Source organism: Trifolium pratense, linkage group LG2, assembly GCF_020283565.1.
Source record: "Trifolium pratense cultivar HEN17-A07 linkage group LG2, ARS_RC_1.1, whole genome shotgun sequence".
NCBI classification, from domain to species: Eukaryota; Viridiplantae; Streptophyta; class Magnoliopsida; order Fabales; family Fabaceae; genus Trifolium; species Trifolium pratense.
The window spans coordinates 36,899,917-36,917,470 of record NC_060060.1 but is presented as its reverse complement, the minus strand read 5'-3'; the positions used below and the strand labels follow the sequence as shown (position 1 = coordinate 36,917,470).

Sequence of the window (17,554 nt, the reverse complement as noted above, 5' to 3'; positions counted from 1 at the left end):
TGTGCGCACTGTGAAAATTAATTCATTCGAAGTAACTGAGATCTATTTAAGAGGTTGACCTCTTCCAATAAATATTTTTCCATACATATCAGTCAGAGATTGAACATGTGACCAAATAGTTAACCATTTGTGCCACACTATGTTGGTAGGGTACATCTTTGTTGAAAAAGATTATCTCAATTGAAAAAAATAAATTGAGAAAATAACGTAGAGAATAGACCGTTGAATTATAAATATAATGTTATGAATAATAACTCCTAGTGGAGGTCTAATAAGTGGATGTCCATCCTAGCTATTCCCCTTCCTATAACTCTCACTTATGAGTTGACCTTAATTACTTTGTTCTTTCACTTCCGCTCTTTGTATCCTATAAATATGACTATTGTTATAATGTAAAGACACACATATGAACAAAATAATACAAAGCTTTCATCTTCTCTATCTCTACTTTTTAGTTATCTTAGTTTATTTCTAATATATAAAACAATAATTTTTTTCTCATGATATAAAGTAATATTTTAATTTAAAAAAATGAATATAAATTGATTGATAGTTGAAATGTGAAAATTGAGAATTTTTTTTTGAGAAGATCTATTCATAAAACGTGGCTAGTGGGAAAATTTTATTTAAGCGGGCCTGTTAAATTTCACAAAACACAATTTCCCTCTCACGTGTTCAAAATTTTGTGTTTTCTCATAGACACAGTTCCCACCAAAAACCAATTACTACTCTCAAACTCCAAATTTTAAACCCATCAATCCGCGCCACACTCTCTCCACCAATCAAAATCAAGCATTTTAAATCTAACGCTCCATCTTTCAACTTCTCAACTCGCACGGATCGCCACTAATCCAAAGGTCACAAATACTTACTCTTACCCTATATAATCTCCCAATTCTCTCTTCTCAATCACAAATCATTTTCTGTTCAATCGCAAAGAGAGAAGAAGAAAGCGAAAGAGAGAAAATCAGAGCTATGTCAGGAAGAGGCAAAGGAGGAAAAGGTCTTGGAAAGGGAGGAGCAAAACGACATCGTAAGGTTCTGAGAGATAACATTCAAGGAATAACAAAGCCTGCAATTCGTCGTCTCGCTAGACGTGGTGGTGTGAAGCGTATCAGCGGTTTAATTTATGAAGAAACTCGTGGTGTTCTCAAGATCTTTCTTGAGAATGTGATTCGTGATGCTGTTACCTATACTGAACATGCTCGCCGTAAGACTGTTACTGCCATGGATGTTGTTTATGCTCTCAAGAGACAAGGAAGGACTCTTTACGGTTTCGGCGGTTAGGAAATTGGGGGTTTCTTGATTTCTTAGTTAAAATTAGGGTTTCTTGTAATTTGAAATTTCAATGTTGATATATATTGTGTAATTGCACTTGAGCTTTAGCATTGACGATTGTTTTTGCTTGCTCTGAGTTGTTAATTGTTGATTTGAAATTTCAATTTACTTATTAATTCAATGATTTTTAGTCCTATCCATTGATCTGTTTCTACTTATTGTTAATTGTGTGGTGACTGATTTGAATTCTTTAGCAATATTTTTGAATACTGAGTTTCTTTATGGAAATTTGAACTACCTAAGTAATATCTGTGTTTCTTTTTAATGCCCAAACTTAATTTTGAGGAAGTTGTTAACTCTTTGAAACTTATATCGATCATTCTTGAATTTGAAATTTAATTTAAATTCTGATTAATGTTTTAAGATGTATAATAACTTTGATAATCTCTGTAATGGTTGTCACTTTGCTTTAGACTGTTTGTATTTGCTTCCGGGAGTTCTGATTTGGGTATTGGGAGTTCTGAATTTTGTTGGAATGAATTAAAATTGAGAAGAGTGAGCATTTGTTTGGGGATTTGTTCTTTGAGCATTTGGAATTAAAATTGAGAAAGCATAAAAATTGGGGCAGATTTCTTTTTAATCGGTGTCAAATGAGTAGGAATTCCTCTTGTTTAATTGGACTCAAGCATTTCTATGGAAGAAATTTTAGATCAGAGCAATAAGAATTGTTCTTATAAATTGAATTTGTCTTCTTTTTAATGAATTTATTTTTCTAGAGTACTAATTCGAAGGATGATTTATGATACTTTTACCGTGAAAATTAATTGTGTTTGAAGCAAAATGTTTGCACAAATGGTTTGAGGTTTGAGTTGAAACCTAAATACTTTTTAAATTGAATCTTCTCATTCTCCAATTCTCTATATATCTCTATTATTCCTCTTTATTTGTCTCTTAAAATCACTCTATTGGTTTGGTTATTGTTTTTTATTGATGAGAGATTAAAATTAAGAGAGAGATAGAGAGAGGAAGGAGAGAGGGGCAGAGAATTGAGAATGAGAGGATTCATGTTCAAATACTTCATATGTCTACACAAAGAGTGTCGGAAGATGGAAGACGAATTTGAGTGGTGTTTTTATTTTTAGTTTAATTTGTATAACCTTAAATAAGCAAAAGTGTTTTATAACTTGAGGGTGGATATTTTGATTTTTAGGGGAGATCAGGGTGAGAGAAAATGAATTCGAATTATTTTTTTCTTTAGATTAATAAATTACTCTTCGAGTTCTGGAGTTCTAAACCTCAAGGAGAGCCTTTATTTTTTATCAATTTTTTATTTTTGAGTGGGTGGAAGAGGTTTGGAGAAAAGAAATTCTCATTTTACAATGGTCCAACATACAATTGTAGTTTTTTTTTTCCTCCACTTTTTGGGTTAAAATTTTGTCAAAGGAAGGGAGGAAAATTGCTTTTTTTCCCCCCATTGTTTCCTCCAAGGCCCCCCAAAGTGACCATTTTGACCCTATAAATGCGTTTGGACTCTAGAATCCGAAATTTGTTTGTTATGGTCCATACAATCCGAAATCAGTTTAAACAAGCAATTGGCTGGTTATGCCTGCCTTGTACGTGATGTTTTGCCCTGGAAAACCTGGGTTTGGACTGTACAATCCGAACATCCTTATTTTTAACAGTTTTGGAGTATGGAAGCCGAAACTTGTTTGATATGGACCATACAATCCGAAACCAGTTTAAACAAGTCATTGGCTGGCTATGCCTGACTTGTACATCGTTGATGATTTGCCCAGGAAAACTTGATTTTGGACTGTACAATCCGAAATGCTTTGATTTTTAAAATTTTGCATCATTTCGGATTCTACCAACTGGAAACGCTCATATTCGGTGTGTAGGATCCGAATAGAGTCTATATAGCCTATATTTCAGAAGTTGCACTTTCATAATCACTTGGACACTCAATTGGGAGCTTTGGAGCTAGGGCGATTTTTTTGGCGTATCAGAGACTTGAAAGCAACGTTTATTCACTCAAAGAGGCGCACAATACTCAATCGGAGTCATACAAGAGGTAATAAGCACTTTAAACCGTTCATTTTTTCAATTTTCATGGTTTTATGATCGCAGTCGCGTTTGGCTCATACAATCCGAACCCATTTCGGATCCCACATGCCAAACTGGACAACTTTTAAAAATTTTGAAATTTATTGTGATAGGTAGGGTTTGTGATGGCCGAACCTCCGTTTGAAATGAAACCGAACATCGATGAACCCGACATTGCACAACCTAATGTAGTTGAACCCGCAAATATTTTGGTTAACACTGCCAATTATTTTTTTTAAGTGTGAAAAGTATAAGGTCTGAGATGAGATGATCGAATGGTGCAAAAAAGAGGCTATAATGAAGCCAAATGAAGACGAACTCATTTTGCTTGAATTGTTTTTAAGTTTGAAGTTGTAATTTACGTTTTAGAGTTTGAAGTTGTGATTTATTTGATTATGTTTGAAGTTATCGTATGTAATGACAATGGTTATTTTTAACTTTTAATTTAGTGCAAAAGAGCAAATTCCGAACATGCATAATGTTGGCCTGTAAAACTGTAAAAAAATTCTGCAGAAAACTTGATTTTGGACTGTACACTCCAAAGCTGTAATTTTAGTGACCATTTCGGTTCGCAGGATCCAAACCTGTGATTTTCGTGACCATTTCGGTTCGCAGAATCCAAACATAATTGGTTTTGGATTGTAGACTCCAAACCAACGTATAAGCACAATTTTCGCCCCCCCCCCCAAACGTGTTCCCATCTATAATTGGCTTGTTTCGGATCCCACGAACCAAACATAATATATTTCGGATCCTAAGATCCATAGCTTCCTAAACCCCCCAAATTCAAGGTTATTTTGGGATTTTTGGGGGGTTTAAGAGGAACATGGGGGGCGAAAAAAGCAATTTTCGGAAGGGAGTCAAATATCATTAAAGAAACTGGGCTCAAATAACTGGTTACAGAGGCCCAAACATCTGACCAAGACTTTTCCCTAAATAGATCAAACTTTTCTCATTTAGGTGGTTGAAGACGACGAATATTACGTTAACTTCAAATTACAATAGTCTGTAGTCTAGTCCATTGCTTTGTTTGAGCCTTGTATGATTTGATTATGATTTTGTCTCTCCGACTCTTTGTAAATTTATGTAGTCTACCTCGACACATCTTGTGTTGGGGAGGCTGTTTGTGTTAATATATTTCATTTTGGCTTCTTAAAAAAAACTTTTTCCTAAATAAAACAGTTTTAATTACTGTTTCGAATTTCGGTCATTTAACGAATTTTCAAATTCCGTTTAATTCTTTAATTAATAAACGTTGCTATTTGGTCACTTAAGTTTTTTCCATCAATCAAAAAGACCCTCTCCGATAATGTTTAACCTCAAATAGTCAAATGTATAACGTGGACCAATATTACAGGTGGTCCATCGTAGACCTTAATTTTAACCGTTGAATATATTTTTTTTAACCAAATAAGCTTTTATATGTAACAAAAACTTATTTAACTATTTTTTATGTTATACAACGTATTAAAGACATTCGAATTTAAATTGAACCATACTCTAGTTATGTGATACCAAAATAAATTTGATGAGTGTTTGTTATCGTAGTAGTAGGATCCATGAACTACAAAATATAGCTTCGTATTATCAGGGTGGAATTGCCACTGGAACGAAAATAACCAAATGGATGCAACCAAATATGCAATTAAGGTAAGGGAAAAGATGTCATCTACACATATAATTTTTTTTTCAAACCATATATTATGTCTTAATTTTTGTTAAAGGTAACTATATTTTTTGAGTTCATGGCTCATGGCAGTTCCCCTTAGTGGGAACATTCTTTAAGTGAAGTACAAGGATAAATTAGGATGTTGTAAATATTATGGAACTAAAGAAAAAAAAGTGTGAAAATTGGTGATAGTTGCTCTTGATGACTTGTCTTTAAAGCCACTAAACAATTAATGACACATCAGTTTCATGATGGCCATGTGGCCTTCCTTGCGTGGATGGATGCTATTGAATGTACTACTTGGCCGTGAGTTGGAATCATGATCCAGATATAATAGCTTCTAAAATAAGATGTTTATAAAGTTAACTAGTATAACTTACCCGTGCTATCGCCCGGGTTAATGTTCTATGAAAAATATAGATCATTTTTTTTCACACATGAAAAATATGGATTATTAAAATTTTAATATTGTGATTTTTTTAATTATTTGTAAAATTAATTTTATATGTAATGTAATAGTTTATTTAAATATGATAAAAGATCCAAATTTTAGAGATTTTAAGGAGAAATGACATAATGGAGAGTGATACTCTACTCCCCGTTCCAAACTCACATGTTTATATATTTGTTCTTTTATTTTCATAAATAAAAGGTCATTATGCAAAAACTAATCTAACGGTTAATATACTTGTTCTTAATCGTCATCTCTCTCCTTTAGACATTTGTTTTCTTCAGGAGTATTTTATCTCATGTCCCCGTGTGAAAAAATTTCACATTTGAGAAGCAAAATGGGCCGATTTTAATATTATTTATTTAAAAGTAATGAACAGTGGAATTGTTTGTCATAAATATTTTTTTAATTGAATTTGAAGACCATAAAAATTATTATATCCAGCTGACAATTATACCTAATTAGTATATGCAGTTGGCAATCTTCCTTTCATAAAAAAAAATTTAAAAACAATTGCTTTGTCACAAAAATAATTTTTTTTGACGAAATTGGTACAAAAATAATTATTAGAGTAAATTTATGATTTTCGGTCAACAAAAATAATGACTATATAATTGCTTGCTATATATAGCACTTCAAAAACAATTCCTTTTGTAATAATGCAAAAAAAAAAATCATATAAAGCATTTAATTCATTTATGGCCAAAAATATGGGAGAAAAATGCATTTGGGAACGCCATGTGTACAGAATCCTTCTATCAATAATAATAATAATAATATTAATAATAATAATAATAATAATAATAATAATAATAATAATAGATAGATAGATAGATAATAGATAATGGAGAATGATTTGAATTTATTTTTTGGTAACATGATGATTTGAAATTTTGAATTCACATTAATTGAGAGATCGTGTATTAATGATTTTGAATTACTACTTGATTTGATTTAGTTCAAATCATTTGATTGATTTGTGGAATTGAATTTTTTTTTAATGTTTATTTATTTTACGGCGAAAGCAACCTGTATGCATGTATTAATAATAATATTAATATGTTAACATTATTTCTCTAAAAAATATATATTTGAAGTTTATATTGACGGTTGTTATTTTTTTTATTTTATTTTGTGTCTTTCAAGTGTGTTTAATAATATGAAATGAGTTTTTTTTCTAAAAAAATAAAATGGATTGGTAAAAAAAATAAATAATAAGAATTCATAATGATTGTAAAGAGAATTGGTAATGTTGTTAAAAAAAATTAAAACGTATTCGATTGTTTCATTTTGAATGATTATTTGTAAATTAGCATTAAATTTTGATTCAGAAAAACACTAAAGAAAAAATATTCCTTATATGAGTACCGCACATAAATTCTATTGAAGATGCTCTCTAAATTGCCATATAGAAAAGATGTTCTCAATTGTTGCCACATAGATTATGATGAATGAGAGGATGCCACATTGGATTAATAAAAATTAAAATTCATAAGAAAGTGACACGCAGATTTGTTTTCTTGAGAAAAAACTCTTAAACATATAAATAATAGATAGATTCACAAAAATAAAGATCTCCTTTTTTTAAAAAAAAGAAGTATAAAATAAAAATTGCAATAGAAAAATATACAATAATGATGAACTTAATACTATTGAAAAAATACATCATTTGATTAATTTGTTAATAGATTCATCAAGTAAATACATCATTGATATTCCAACTTGTATCCAAGACATCATTGATATTGATAAAGTGCTATAAGCAAGATTTTATAAAAAAATAAAACAACAGTTGTTAAAACAGACTCCGAGCTCTCAATTCAATCCATTTTGTGAGAATGTGATGCATTTCGTCTTGCCTCTCAATTATTTCCCTGTCACGAAAATAAATAGGATTAATAAATAAAAAGATGACCAAAAGAAAATAATCTAAAAGGTAAAACAAACAATATATTAAAAATATAAGAAATATCGAACAAAGAAGAAAAAATAAAGAAATTTAAAAAGGTGACAATATACAGAAAAAATAGTGATTATCGAGAGAGATGAATAAGAGATAATGAAGATTGAAAAATTGTGAGTTTTAGAGTTCAGACAAATGTTATATATATAGTAAAAAAAAATGGATAAATGAGTAATTTTGTCTTTAATATGAAATTAAATTCATTAAAGTCAAATATATTGATTCCATTTTTAATTTTAAAAATATATTAGTAAATTAGTAAATAAGACATATTCCATTATATTATAAATAAATTAAATAAATTAATGCACATGAATATAACACACATATTCCAATTTTTTTAAATAATAATAAAATATTAATTATATTATGTGACTCTATATAATTATAAAATTATGAAAATATATAATATATTTTTTTTTACCGTAATACAATATATATATATATATATATATATATATATATATATATATATATATATATATATATATATATATATATATATATATATATATATATATATATATATATATATATATATATATACATATGTGTGTGACCTTAGTATTTTGATACACGACCATTTAGAAAAAATTTTGTGAGAGAATAATTTGGAGACCATAAAAATTTAATATTTTTTTAATTGAATTTGAAGACCATAAAAATTATTATATCCAGCTGACAATTATACCTAATTATTATATGCAGTTGGCAATCTTCCTTTCATAAAAAAAAAATTTAAAAACAATTGCTTTGGTACAAAAATAATTTTTTTTTGACGAAATTGGTACAAAAATAATTATTAGAGTAAATTTATGATTTTCGGTCAACAAAAATAATGACTATATAATTGCTTGCTATATATAGCACTTCAAAAACAATATTTATTTAAATGGATTGTCCAACCAAGAATCAGAAAGTAAAATGTTAACATGATTTTGATTCAGAAAAACACTAAAGATTGTAAGTAAAATTATTTCCTTTTAAAATTATTTTTAATAGGTGCATTAAATTCGATTTATAAACAATAATTGAAAAATGATTGAATTTCCAAATTAGCCAAAGATTCTAAGTAAAATGATATCATCATGTATTAGAGAAATTGCTAAGGCCTTCATAGTTAGCCACATAGGAATTTGAGAAATATTAGAATGCCACATAAGACATGGATCAAGGAAATGGTGCCACATAGGAATAAGACCATGAGAGAGAAACTCCTAAATATATAAATAATAGATTGTTGAAATTAAAGTTAAAGTAGCAAATGAAAAAAAAAAAATATTGTGGTTCGAATTTCGGTTATTTATCTATTTTAAAAAGTGAAATTTCTAATCACTATACTATTTCTTGATAAAAAAAAAAAACAGAAGTAAATTTCTTGATAGTCTAAGTTTATAGTATTTTACTATTTTCAATTGAGAAATGTAAGAGGAGTAATTTTGTATTAGGCTTAATTTTCTTAGAATAAGATGATGAGGAAAGTTAACATTTTCCCTAAAGATACATGTTAAAAAACTTAATATTGATCTTTACCAAAAAAAAACTTTGCTAACGATTGAGCTCCGAATTACAATACACGGAAAACTTTGCTCATTATTTTTTTTAAGGAAAAAGGATTTGGATCTTCTCCCGCCACTAAATTGAACTTCTCAACTTTGCTCTTTCATTTTCATTAAATGTTAACAATCAACGTAGCATAGTATAATTTATGAATGATTCAGATCATTGCAGGACACAAAACTAGAGAAGAAGAGCAGGACTATTGTAGGAGAGAATCCATATCGGAAAAAAAAAAGTGCATAGGGATGTGAGCAAGAGTATTAATATGATAGGAACAAGCAACTGATGGGTCTTGAGGGGTCCGGGGGATCATCACATCGGGTCTGAACAACTTCACAAGTGAGTTGGATACTACACTTTAACCCAAAACCTTAAGGGTCCGTTTGGTGCGCAGGATAGCATAGTGACAGGATAGGATATAAAACAGGATAAGGATATGATATGATAACAACAGGATAACAGTTATACTCAGTTATCATATCCTATGTTTGGTGCACACAGGATAACAAACATGATAACTATTATATTTTGTTTTTAATACATACTTGCTCATAATAATATGATAAGATATATAACATATTTAATTGACAAAATTACTCTTGTAAAACAATTGTTTTTTTTAAAAAAATTATTTTGTAATACTTTGAATTTTATAAATAAAAAATATAAATAAGTAATCAAATAACTTTATATAATTTAAAATAAAAATCATGAGAAAATAATCAAGTTTAATTTTTTATATGAATCATGATCAAATAAATAACTCAATAATATATACATGTTAGATAAGCCAAATAAATATATGATATATCTCATACGTAAATAATAAAACTACTATTGCAAAAGAATTATATTTAATTTTCTATAAAATTTAAATTAATATCCCTATTTGTCAATTTTTTAATAATCATTTTACTTTAAAATATTGTAATTTTAGTAAAATTTTGATTTTTTAGAATATATAAATTATAAAATTACCCCTGTGAGAAAATCACATATATATTTAAAATTAATTATTTTATTATTTATATTTTATTAATTTTATTTTATGTATTTTAAAATATATTTTATAAAATAAATCAGTAATTTTTTTCTTCTTATCCTATCCTGCTGGTAACCCAGCTCAAATTCAGGATAAAAATTATAACTAGAGAGACAGGATAGGATAAGATTCAGGATTAACTTATCATATCCTGTTGTATCACCAAACACTGGATTGCGGCAGGATATGATATAGTTATCCTATCCTGTCTCTTATCCTGTGCACCAAACGGGCCCTATGGTGTTAGGTTTATGGATCCGCTCACTTATAAATCATTCAACATTCACTGTTTCATCCGATGTGAAATTCAATTCACACTTGAAATATCAACAACAACAACTAATCAACTTTAAATAGAAATGTCCCATCTTCATTCCTAATTGAGTGAATATTTTTTAAAGAAACAAAAGGTAGCTATGCTTTTTCTTGTTCTTTTTTTTTTTTTGAAATAAAAAGAAGAGGAATTTACATAAATTGGAGGAACTAAGCAAAATCTCAAAGTAACCAAGAACATAAACAACATTATCTTGTTAAAAAATCTTATTAAAAAAATTTAATGGTGAAAGAAAAGAGATTGCAGAGCAAACAAAAATTTGGGTCCTTGAAATACATCAACAACAAAAACGATGATTAGAAAACTCTAATCTGTTTCAATTAAATAAATTTGAAACAGAATAATGGATCATATCTTACAAAAGAAAACTTTATTTTGGAGTCCAATGGAGACAATTTTATCTCCACAATATTTAAAGATGTGAAAAATAATCAATCACATATTAACTCAATGCAATTCAACTCCATAATTAATGTATAAGCAACAAAATCATAATTTTTAAAAGAGAGAGCAATCAATTGAGAATCAATTTTAAACCAAGTAAGTGAATTGATTATAGAGAGTTTAATAAACCGTAATCATAAACTAAATCGAAACGGTAATCATAATAAAATCAAATTACTTATACTACTACTATAAAAAAAAACACTAAAAATGGTAATAGGCCTGCTGATGGATGCTTGTTTAATGCTCATTTAATTTAATGTATGTTTGATAAGGAGTAGTATTATGGTAAGTAAATCAAATTCACAATTAATTATGGTAATTTTGTTAAACTCACTCCCACACTAAACAAGTGAGCAACCACTCAGTATGTTGCAAGTGTTGAGTTTAGTAAATGAGACAAGTTGTACCTTAGAAATGAACCAATATGAATAACAACAAAACAGACATATATGTTTGGTATAATTATTTTGTCTCAAGTGTTGTTGTATTTGTAAAAGCTTTCTATCTATTACGTACAAGTGGGCCTCTTTTCTTACGTAACAATGCTTAAATCAACAAAACAACATTGCCACGGCTATATCTGCCCCATTAGAATTATTATACACAAAAAATATTTAGACTGTTCTTATGCTGAATTAAACAATCTACTAATTCTTCTTCTTAATTATCCCTCTCTTCACCCTTTGTGCTTTCTAGATACCTTTCTCTATCACCCTTACATTTTTTAATTTCCATTTTATTTCTAGAAACCATCGTCAAATATAACTTGGAGAAGAAATTAATAAAGTCCAAATCAAAATATTTTCGTTATATACACTCCAAATAAAAATAGAACTATGATAGAATCATAGAAACTAATAATTCCCCCACACACCTTTATTTGTTTCTCTCTCACTCAATTTCATCCATAAAGTGGAAAAAAAATCAAACACACATATATATATACACACAACAAAACAATTGTCTCTTCACCCTCTTCAAACACAATTAAATTATTTTCTCCATTTTAACTCTCTCTTGCTTCTTAATTTCATTTTTTCTTCTTCCAATTTTTTATTGGTTATTATTTTATCTAATTTCCTTCTACCATGGAAGAAGAAGAAGAACATGTTCATATAATGAAAGATTCAAAATATGATGACGTGGAATCTGAAGTTGAAGAAGAAGCACTTTCACTTTGTGATCTTCCACTTAATGAAAATTCAGAAAGCTTAAACGACATAAACGACATGTCGTTTAAGAGAAATATTCTTCGTCCATCGTCATTAACAGATTCAACCGATTTCTTCAGCGGTTTCAGCAGTAGCAGTAGTTCTGATATGTGTCCTGCAGACGATATCATTTTCTGTGGAAAATTAGTTCCGTTTAAAGAAACAGTTAACGACGATCATCGCGGCGAAAATCTCAACGTCGAATTGAATAAATCACGGATAATTCGCCGGAGATCGGAGTCTGTTTCTTCTGTTATTCGATCAAACAGTGTCAGCAATTTCGGTGGTAGTGGTGGTGGTGGCGGTGGTTCTAGCCGCCAATTGATGAGGAATAGTAGATCTCTTAATTATTGTAGATTGAGAGAATCTTCTAATTTCGTGATATCGAAGGCACCGGAAGTTGATCGGAATTCTTCTGTAAGGAGCGTTGCGTCGTCGGAAGGTGTGGCGAAGAAGGCAATGAAGCCGCGATGGTATTCTCTTATGTTTGGGAAAATGAAGGTTCCGCCGGAGATGGAACTCAATGATATTAAGAATAGGCAGGTTCGTCGGAATCCGTCGAAAAGCATGTTTCCGGCTTCGGATTCCGGTGAAAATTTGGATTTGAATCGGAGCTCCGGTAAGGTTTCGTGGAAGATACTGAAAGCATTGAGTTGTAAGGATCATAACAGCGTAGCGGTAACGACGACGTCGTTTTCTTTGCCTCAAGCTTCGTCTTAAGGTGGTGTGCAGGAGTCACGTGAGGAATAGTGAAGAATGTTCTTATTGTCTTGACGATATTACCCTTGTGATTTTGTGCATGTTTTTGTATCGCACACCATTGGTTTGTTGAAATCATACCGAGTTATTGTGATTTTCATAAAAATTAAGTAGTATTACTGTTAAATCCATCTTAATGCTAAACATGCACCTAAATGGTGATTTGCATGGCGGGGGTATTGTGGTCACTGGTGATTGAATTACTATTGTGTTGCTTGAGTAAGAGGAAAACATAATATTGACTTCACGTAGAAGGGTATTTATTATTATTTATTTTTGAAAAAAAAAAAATGAGTATTTATTTTGTGTCTTGTGTATAGCCAATAAGAGGATTTGTTTATTTAAATTTTTTTAAATTCGAAGTCACTTTTGTAAGTTATTGGTGGTGGGTATTAATTATCAATAATAAGGAGTGAATGAAAATCACGAGAAATCCGACAATGACCCAAAGAATGTCAGCCAGCTTGTATTGCATTGCATTGCATTGCAAGCCTCGAAATATTAGCCTTTTTCTTTAATAAAAATATTTTTTACATGTCAAAAGTTTTGTATTGAATTGTTTTAAATTTTTTGGTAATTAATTATGAGTCATTGCAAGCATGTATTCTAAAGATGTATTTTTCCATAATACTTTGTAAATAAAATTATATTTTGTAGGTTAATTGTATATTTAATGTATCTGGTCTACAAAGTATAATAACATAGCTCTAAAAAGACATTGAAAAATAAAAATCCTATGTTGGAACAAGTTGGATTTTGGAGGGAACTTGGTAAGATATATTATAAACACAAGCTGTGAATTAAGAGTGTACTGTGAATCGAAAATAGTTCAATAAATTTCAAATTAGAAGATCATTCACTTTTGTATTGTTGTTCATGTATTGAAGGATGACTATTTGAGTTGTGGTGTAAGGGATACTCCGTTTTGTAAATGGAAGACCACACACTATTCTTAAATATCACACTTCGTTTTATAATTATATATATTTTTTTTTAATATATTTTGAATCGATACAAAAACATTTCAATAAAATTTAAGCCACTAACTTTAGTTTAGTAGTGAGAGTTTAGTAGTATGCATCAATATTCATCGACAATATTGTAAGCAAATTTTTTTTAAACCAATCATCGATTTTATTTATCTTTCTCCGTTTTTACATGATCCCTCCGTTAAATATGAGATTAAGCCCTAAAGGTAAACTTAGCACATAGTATTTGCATTCTTTATTCAGGTTCATCATGTAGGTACCGTTATATCTACTCTGCTATTTTATTTTCATCATTTCATTTCTATAAACTGAATGTTTGAAAACCTTTTTTCCCCTTCTTTCATAAAGTTTGTTCCCTTAATTGTTACTTGATTCATTCAATTCTTCAAAACAGAAATTAGAGTTTACTAGTATTATACATCATGGATTGGAATTCGTTATAAAATGCTGTCCCGTCATTGATGTGATTTCTAGTGTAAGTTTTAATTTTAATTAAACAACATGCTTTTAATTAATAAATTAATGACAATAATAAAACCAGAAAATAGACTTTCAACTAATTTTTATTTTAAATGTTTAAATGACCACATACGGTGCAAATAATCAATAAATGAAAGATGAGGACATTCATTATTAGAAAAAGAAAGGGTGATATTTTGAATGTGATTTTTGACTTTTGAGTTAATTTTCACTCTTTCCCCCTAATGATGGGATCATGGGATGGCCAAGTAAAATACCAAAATTGATGAAACATGATTTAAAGGAGTATGAATTGCGTGTGTTAATAAAATATGCCAACAAACCCTACCATTACTCAATAGCTAAATTATGTTAGTGATAAACAACATACCCACGTATATGTCTTAATCTCAGCCGAATAACTAACCATATACTCTTATCACTCTAAATATGAACACCTATTGTTTTTTTCACTCTTATTAAAATATTAATAGCATAGTTAATACTCTTTGAATATGTGTAGATTTTATGTGTAGATTTACTTAAATAAAATAATACACTTTGAATATGTATATATCGTAATAAGTTAGGACTTGTTGATTTAATCATTTTTGTTGAAGTATTTACAAAATTCTTTCTTTTGTTTGTTTTGTGCTATTTTTGTCTGTCCCATTGAATTTTTCTTGATAAGATTTTTAACACGGGAACAATAGTAATAATAATGTTTACATTGCTACAACGATTGGTATAGTAAACAAAATTATACGAAATGAAAAGAGTGGATATAAAATAACGACAGTGGCTCCATCAGATGGACGTGAAATAATTGATATTATATCGCCAGGACTAGAACTTCTTGTTTCAGAAGGTGAATCTATCAAACTTGATCAACCAATAACAAGTAATCCTAATGTGGGTGGATATGATCAGAGCGATACAGAAATAGTGCTTCAAGACCCGTTACATGTCAATAGTCTCTTATTCTTCTTGGCATCTATTATTTGGCACAAATCTTTTTGGTTCTTAAAAAGAAACAATTTGAGAAGGTTTTGCAATGAATTTTGAGTCAGATATTGTTTATGCCTTTGGCTATTTGTATCGGATTTTAGCCTAATTGTGGTTACATTCATAAGTAACTTAGTCCATCTTTATTCAATCTCATAAGGATCTGCATAACCCTCGATTTATGTATTATTTATCCATTCTTATTCTTTTATGCCAGTCCCCAATAGTTGTAATTTATCTTATTTTTCTTTTAATTAAATTTGAAAAGGCATATATGACTTTATTTATTAAAAAAAAAAAACAAACGAAGATTAACTAGTATTATGGAGACAACAATCATTCCTCTAAAGAGTTATAGACACAAAACAATATCATTTGGGGCTGACAATCATCAACCCTGTCTAAAATGGGATGAAGTGGGGAGTTTTTACTCAAGGGATACTGTGGGTTTATTTACAGAAATAGGTTGAAAATTTCATCATACCCCACCCTGCATGCATAGGATAGGAGCCCGTGGATTGATCATCATGTGTAGTCCTCAATGTGTCTAAAACCTTTATATTTGTTAGAGACAAGAGATTTTATATTAACTTGCTCGTTTATTAGAGACCAACACAGCCAACTGCAAAATGATTGATTTTTGTTGTGTTTCTTTAGTGTATATACTTTCATGATGACCCTCTTTCACCTTTTCATGTTACATACACACTACGAATATTTACATTATGGAGTAGTTTCCAAATGTACCAATGGAATTTTGTTGGATGTCAATTTTTATACTATGTACTAAGAAGATATTAGTTGTACTGTCAAAAAAAAAAAGAAAGATAATAGTTGAGAATACCAGCTTTACAGGTATACCTCAGCAGAAAACTGATGACATTTTTCAGGAAAAGAATATGTGCAAATCAAAAGGGTCTCTATGAACCTACCAAAGCATTAAAGATTCATCTGACTTACGTAACTTAGAATGCTTATGTGACATATATCAAACATTTATTTGACTTTATATACACAAAATTAGCAATATAGCTCTATCTGATATGTTTGAGAGTTAGCAGTAACTTTTTTGACAGGAGTTGGCACTAGCAGCATCATTCATGTAATTATAGAATGTTATGAAAGACATTCATTCTTCCAACATGCCGTGAAGGAAAATCCAATAACAGAGCTGTTACTTTAACATCATCGTATGTCAAACACAGACACACAGTATATAATACAGAGTACAATCCATGGAAGCGTTGATTTTGATTCCGGTGGAGAAATAATATAAAAGTCAAAGTCGTATGACAATACTGTATATCAGATTTTGTAAAAAAGAAATACATTTCTGGCCATATAACCACCTATTTGGAAGGTTCTCCACCCGGTTTTGAATATAAGCAAAAAAAAAAAAAAAACTTTCTAGATTCATATTCATATGTATCTAGACCATAAAATGATCCAGATACATTATTTAATGAACTTGGAAGTTTTTCTGTTTTTGCATATATGTAGAACTTGCCACATGGTAGCTATGTATTGAATCAAGCAAGATAATTATGAAGCAATTATATATTTATTCATGCAGAAGAACACAACTTTTAAAATTCTAAATATCTAATTATGCATCACAGATAGAAGTTAGGGATTCATAATATATGATATGAATGGTAGGGGGTGTAGAGGCTGTTATGATGTGTATTTGGTAGATTTGGACAAAGTTCAATCTGATTAGGAGTTTCACATCTATGAGATACATCCGTAGTGTAGAAGTTTCTGAAGAATCCAGTGTTTAATAATTATGAAACTAATTAGTAAACACCAACTTCAGTTGACATTCCATCATTTTGGCCAAATCTGCCACATACATAAGAAGTTTGTGGCCAGCAAATTAGTCATTTCAACGTGACTAGGGTGACCAAGCATATGCATTTGTTGGAGGAAAACATTGAAGGGTTGAAGGCCAGAATTGAGGCACAAATTGGTGTTAGCATAGAAAAAAAGATAGAAAGTAGAAATTCCTATGACAGAGGCAGTAACCGAAATGAAGATGCTAGGCAAACGTATGACAAAGACCATGAAAATTCCAACTATAAATAGAGAAATTCTATACTGGAAATAAGATTGATTCAGATCATCATCAGATGTCAGTAAAAAAGGTGTAATCGCCTGCCTTTCATGGAGAAGACACATAATTACAAGAGCAGAAACATACTATTTGGAACTTGGATTTAGATGTGTTACTGACATCTTAATCCTCAAAGAAGTAAAAATAGGAGTATTAATTATTTTGTACAAA

At 29.8% G+C, this 17,554-nt stretch overlaps 2 protein-coding genes across 2 annotated transcripts; both read left to right on the top strand.

The window, feature by feature from the left end:
• The first annotated feature begins 911 nt into the window (after positions 1-911).
• Positions 912-1,474, top strand: LOC123907114 (histone H4). The gene has a single exon (XM_045957222.1). It carries the CDS (start codon positions 976-978, stop codon positions 1,285-1,287), a length of 312 nt encoding a protein of 103 aa, XP_045813178.1. The 5' UTR covers positions 912-975; the 3' UTR covers positions 1,288-1,474.
• Positions 1,475-11,562: 10,088 nt separating this feature from the next.
• LOC123911059 lies at positions 11,563-13,192 on the top strand. Its single transcript, XM_045962389.1, has one exon. It carries the CDS (start codon positions 11,936-11,938, stop codon positions 12,776-12,778), a length of 843 nt encoding a protein of 280 aa, XP_045818345.1. The 5' UTR covers positions 11,563-11,935; the 3' UTR covers positions 12,779-13,192.
• The last annotated feature ends 4,362 nt before the right edge of the window (positions 13,193-17,554 follow it).